Source organism: Lampris incognitus, chromosome 15, assembly GCF_029633865.1.
Source record: "Lampris incognitus isolate fLamInc1 chromosome 15, fLamInc1.hap2, whole genome shotgun sequence".
Lineage (NCBI taxonomy): Eukaryota > Metazoa > Chordata > Actinopteri > Lampriformes > Lampridae > Lampris > Lampris incognitus.
The window spans coordinates 27,137,144-27,143,147 of NC_079225.1; the positions used below are offsets into that span (position 1 = coordinate 27,137,144).

A 6,004-nucleotide genomic window follows, 5' to 3' on the forward strand; every position below is an offset into this window, starting at 1 on the left:
CAGCCATGTGTCATGCTTATTTTGAATACATGGGCCAAATATTATTCCTTTACATATGAAGTTACACACTGACTCAAGCTGACAGTGTGCACATTCAAACTGTTACCCCTGTAAAACAGTTAAACGGCAAGCCAAACGTCAAGTAAAGTGTTGCTGTTTGAAATACTGGTGTAGCTCAGTGCATCAGTGTTATATCTGATTCTGTGGGGTTCAAATACGCTGTCAATAAAATACCTCTACAACAGCATGGAGAAGATGCTCAATAATCCCGGTAAGGAAATCACAGAAAGGTGAACCAGTTCTCCCACTAAACGTTGTGTCCAATGAACTGATTCGCCTTTCTGTGAGCATGACGGAGAGAGAGAGAGAGAGAGAGAGAGAGAGAGAGAGAGAGAGAGAGAGAGAGAGAGAGAGAGAGAGAGAGAGAGAGAGAGAGAGAGAGTCGGTGTGTGTGAGAGAGAGAGAGACTTTTGGGCTGTGTGTGTGTGACTTGTGCGAGCGAGGAAACACAACAGCACCATGTCCTGGCCACTTACGTGTATGGCAGGACGCTGAGAGAGAAATGTTGAAAGATGATAAGAATTATCTGTCTACATTGAAAGGTGTGTGTATGTACACGTATAACAGAGGGAGAGCGAAAGAGGGCACAAGACAGAGAGCGAGAGAGAGAGAGAGAGAGAGAGAGAGAGAGAGAGAGAGAGAGAGAGAGAGACTTGAGAGCGAGAGAGTGAGCGCGAGAGTTGAGAGAGAGAGTTGAGAGAGAGTGAGAGAGAGATTTGAGAGAGAGTGAGAAAGAGAGAGAGGGAGATGAGAGCATTTCTGTTTACCCTCAAGCAAATGCAAAACAGCGCTTGTGTACACGGATGCATACTTGTGTGTGTAACGAGTGTACAAGTGTGCGTATTTTGTGAATGTTAGTGGGTGAGTATATAAGTCTTGTTGCCATGACCATTTTTTTAGGCTTTCAGCCAGTTCCCCCCACCCTGGCCAAAGATGACTAAATAAGGAACACTTTCTCTGTCTCTCTCACAAAACCTTGGTCTGCCTCTCCCCTGCTCTTCTCCCTCCCTCGACTTCTCCTCCATCTCAGTCTGTACGATCAATGTCATCCTTCTCACCAGAAAGCTATGACACATGCACAGCATCATGGCTCTAAATTAACCTGAATACTCAGAGGGGCTTGAGTGGTACCGAGAGCAAGTAGGGGTTTTGTATTTACATATTTGTAAGCTGTAATAATGACCGAGGAGGACATCTGCGATGCTTCTACCCCAATACCTCTGACAACGGCACGTTTGTCATGCTGTTGAAATGCTATGAGTAATGATGGCTACCAGACACGGAGAACTGACATCACTCGGCGATGATGGAAACCGCCAACATACACACAGTAAAATGAAGAGCATAGAATCAAATGTTCCTTTATTTCTGTCATTAATCACAACCCTTGACAAGAATGCATTTGATTAGAAAATGTAAAGCATAGAGAGACTGCTAGCGAAAAACCTTCCAGTGAAAACTACAGGCACCTTGTTTTCATGTTCATGCAACGAATCGTTACAGAACAGCACTGTCATAATCCCATGTCAGCCAGGTGCTTCAGTATATCATAACCAAGATGGCAAAAGGGAAAACCTTCCAACAGAGTATTTATTGATTATGACTATAAAACTTAGTACACAGAATCCGCAGACACTAACAGTAAGATCCTTCTGAGAGAAGAGGCCCATTACAGCATCCTGGTACAATACACTTGTGTGTACATATCCACTGTTTTTTTCTTCTGCTCGTCACTTTTCTCAAAAAATGATTAGAAAGCCAAAGGTTATGAATGACAATGAGATTTGTTCAGTTGCCCCATGTTGTAGTAATGCATCCGTATTGTGGGCTGCATATGGATGGCTGCTTTAATACAGGACCAGAGAGATCAGCTTGTTTGTTTCTCTCTTTGTGGCGGCCTGGGCAGGTGAACACCAGATCTCATTTGTTTGAAACATATTTCAGCAGCAACGTGTTAAACGCCAAGTCTCCATTTCCAGTAGGCAAGTCACCAAAAAGATGGAGTGGTCTTGAGCGAAACACTAAGGGCTCTAGTTTCCCAGATGGCACAAGGCCGGCAGTAGCACTAACACAGACGTAGTGACAACTTTGTTGGGCGCGAGGTAAGGACATCAGCTTCCTCCTGGGAGGAGATTTTCTGTCTTAGCCGGTCTGGACTTCCGCCATCTATTACAAAACCGGCAGTTCACCATGACAGAGCGCACGCTGCTTTTAAAGGGAATGAGAAGAACTGATCTGATTGGCCATAATTGAAGATAGTCCCCACCACCCTTACTGATAACTTATTCCTTCTAATCCAACCCTTTGACAACTGCGCCTCCGTTGCGCCCGATTACCGCCAGTGCAGCATGTCCCGAAAATTAGCAAAAAATTATCAGCCACATTTATTTTTTTATTCATTTTATTTTATTTTATTACTTTATTGATCCCCGTGGCGAAATTCTTCCTCTGCATTTAACCCATCCTAGCTGTGTAGCTAGGAGCAGTCGGCAGCTGCCGTGCAGCGCCCGGAGACCAACTCCAGTTCGTCTTGCCATGCCTCGGTCAGGGGCACAGACAGGAGTATTAACCCTAACATGCATGTCTTTTTGATGGTGGGGGAAACCGGAGCACCCGGAGAAAACCCACGCAGACACGGGGAGAACATGCAAACTCCACAAAACTTTAGATCAACTTGCGCCGTGACCTAGACTGCACTATGGCCCGGAAACTATCCACCAACTGCAGCAACACTGGTCTGACGAAATGGGTTTCCCTACAGGGACAGAGTAAATAGTAGAGTAAATAGCTAGAACATTAGATCTGTTCTTGTGTGAAAGGAACCAGTTTCAGTGTGTTGCCATTCCTAGAAACAGCAAACAAACCTGCACTTGGCAGCCTTGTCTGGGCTGAAGCTGCCTTTAGAGAACACTACTCTTCATAACAATCAGCTGTGTTTTGCCACGTGTAGATGTAAGACGAATAAAGTCTCCTCTCTCTTCTTCTTCTCTGTTTGCCATCATCACCGCTCCGGGTAACAATTCTTATTCTAAATTTACACAAGGTCTGCACATTATCTACACCTGGACAACAGCAGTGTGGAAGGAAGCCGGCAAACCTGGGAAAGGCAATAAGTGCAGAATTCTTTGTGGTCTGAGCAGACATGCTGGTCCTATTAAAAAATACCCATGTGAAAGCCCATAAGTTGCAAATATCCACAAATCATGACACAACCACATAGTCTGAAAACCTTAGGGCTTACAGTTAGCTAGACTTCAGTCTTGCTCCTTACAATCTTCTGTCTGATATCACCAAAATGGACAGTTCTGGCCCAAGGCCATCCTGTGGGCCTGGTTATTGATACACTAAAAAAACAAAGCATGCTAATAAAAAAAAAAACTAAAACAAGACAATGATTCAAGAACTATCTTGGAAATGACAGGAGAGAAAAGAAAGAAAATAGAACAATCCATTCTACATTCTTTCTCAGCAGGACATTGAGATATATGGCTGCGCCTCTCTCTCTTTTCATCCCCACTGGCCAATCTCTCCTCACAAGGCCATATATAGAAAAGAGTGTGGCCTGGTCGCTCTATGGGTACCTAGTTGATCCCAGTTTCTAGAGCTAAGAACTATTGGCTTAAAAATGTACAAATGCCCATATTATTTCTAAACAGTAATTTCAAACATTGCAAGTACATGCCAACTTAAAACCCTGTATTACGTAGCAAAAATAACGGAATTGCATTGTGAAAGGTAACATGGCTGCATTTCAAAATTGCAATGATCCAATACTGTCCACATAGGGCTCTGCATCCATACACCCTGACCTTATCATCCCTGGGCTCCCTACTGCTGGCCCCAAGACCTGTCAGTCAAAATGATCTGTGCTTGGGATTAGTTTAGGCTGAGGAAGAGGGCTGCGTGCGGCCTTCCCAGTATTTCTGATATGCTGTTTGGAACATATCCTTACAGGACAGCTTGGCATTCAACCGTGAACAGATGAGGAACGACCCCCCCATCTTGCGGTGGAGAGAGTATGTTTCCTCCGGGGGTGGGGTGAGCCGTTGTTTGAGCATCACAGGGATAAGGTTGTGGATCCTCTCAGTGGTGGACTGGGCGCCGAAGTTGAAGGGTTCTGTGGAGGCAAACGCCTCTCCGAGGATCATCACGGCATCCACATGGGCGTTGATCATGGCCTAGGAAGGAGAGGGAGGATAAGAGGACTGACATTAAACGGTCAGTTTACGAGGAAACCCACCCCTTTCACCAAAATAGATTGCTCTTGCAGGCATGGCCATGGTTCACAATGAAAGCAGACAGAAAGGCAATGAGGGATTCATTTTTATTATGACTGAACACTGATAGATCAGACAGTTAGACAGACAGACAGTTTAGGGGACAGACAGCTTTCTAGGGTTTACCTTTGACTCATATCCAGTCAGGAATTTCATCTCAATAGATTTCTTCTGAACTCCTTCTCTATCGCCCTCTGCAGCTGAATGAATGATCTGTAAATGCAAAAATCTGTTTACCAGCATCTGCAACCTTTTCGCTATCCCTCTGTCTCTCTCTTGCACTCTGATCATTTTCACATGGCATCACATGGCATCTTGGAAAGTCTGAACAATTAATTAATTTTCACATTTGTAATGCACTGATTGGCTAAATCAAATGGTACACTATTTTGCCCTGATGCCATCAGTTACCTGCCCTTACAGCATGCAGAGCTCACCATGGGAACATATTACAAAACAATGTTCATTCTCATCAAGAAAACAAAATCAAATTACAAAATAGAATTGTAGCATGTGCTGTACAGTCAACTCTGTATGCTATTAAGTGCAAGCGGTAACTAAGAATAATTATCTGTCATTGCACAACAAGAGTCGATTTGATGATAAAGTAACAATAAAACAATAAAAAAATGAAAATGAAAAGGATTTCAGTCTGACCTCAATGTAGAGGTCAGTGAAACTTTGGTCAAATCCTCTGGTAGCTCCGAAGTCCAACAGCGCCACCTAGAGAAACAGTGATCGACAAATGCATTATCTATATCACAGTCCATCGTTTCATATGTCAGATTAACATCATAAACCTAATTTTATTAGTAGAGGTAGTAGTGCTTGTTCACATACTAGTTGCAGCAATAAGTAGCAGCGTTATAATCCTTGTTGGCATTTTTTTTTTTATGGGGATCCCCGCGACCCCAACTGGGATAAGCGGCTTGGATAATGTATGGATGGACGGACTGTGGACAGACTTACCCTGTGTGTTTGCGGATCATAGAAGAAGTTGGACCAGTTTGGGTCGGTCTGCATATACCTAAACTCAAACAACTCTCTGAGACACAACATCAAGATGTTTTCACAGATCTGAGCGGTTGGGCAGGGTGGGAGATAAAAACAAACAAGTATTTATTATCAAGAATTATTCAATTGCCATTGAAAATGTCACAGAATATAAGCCTTTCATTATGCCATCCAGCCAAAATCTAATTATCCATTTGTTCAATTTTTGCTTTGGCAAGATGAACGCGTCTGTATTTTTAGCTGCTCATACGTTTATTCCCTCCACTTCACTTGTTCTCATACCTACACACACACACACTCAATATCTACCATAGCATACTGAAGAAAACAACTGGAATTTTCAATAATTTCCCCATTACCATCTCTCCATTGATCAACTATGTTACTACTCATCCATCCATCTATCCATTTATCCAGCCATCCATGCAGTCTATTGTACCTCGTTCTTCAGTTCCTGAGCGAGGCCCTCAGCCTGGTCCAGAGGGAACCCAGGGACAAGTTCTGTAGTCAGGACATGCCTACTGCTCAGCTCCTCTATCACCTCGGGCACATGGAAGAACGGGTGGTCTTTCAACAGTTCCCTGGATTAGATCAGCAGAAACAGATGCATACGTACTTTGACAGAAACACACATACACACAAAGGTAGGCTGT

General features: G+C 43.6%; 1 protein-coding gene across 1 annotated transcript in view; it reads right to left on the bottom strand.

Annotated features, from left to right (window-relative positions):
- Positions 1–1,405: 1,405 nt before the first annotated feature.
- coq8aa (coenzyme Q8A, genome duplicate a) overlaps positions 1,406–6,004 on the bottom strand; it is a 36,903-nt gene continuing 32,304 nt past the window's right edge. The window contains exons 13-17 of the mRNA XM_056294489.1: positions 5,791–5,932; positions 5,307–5,414; positions 4,995–5,060; positions 4,464–4,550; positions 1,406–4,238 (exon numbers count right to left, since the gene is read on the bottom strand). Of these exons, the coding sequence (XP_056150464.1) occupies positions 3,942–4,238; positions 4,464–4,550; positions 4,995–5,060; positions 5,307–5,414; positions 5,791–5,932 (700 nt within the window). The 3' untranslated portion in view covers positions 1,406–3,941. The remainder of the gene's footprint in view (positions 4,239–4,463; positions 4,551–4,994; positions 5,061–5,306; positions 5,415–5,790; positions 5,933–6,004) is intronic.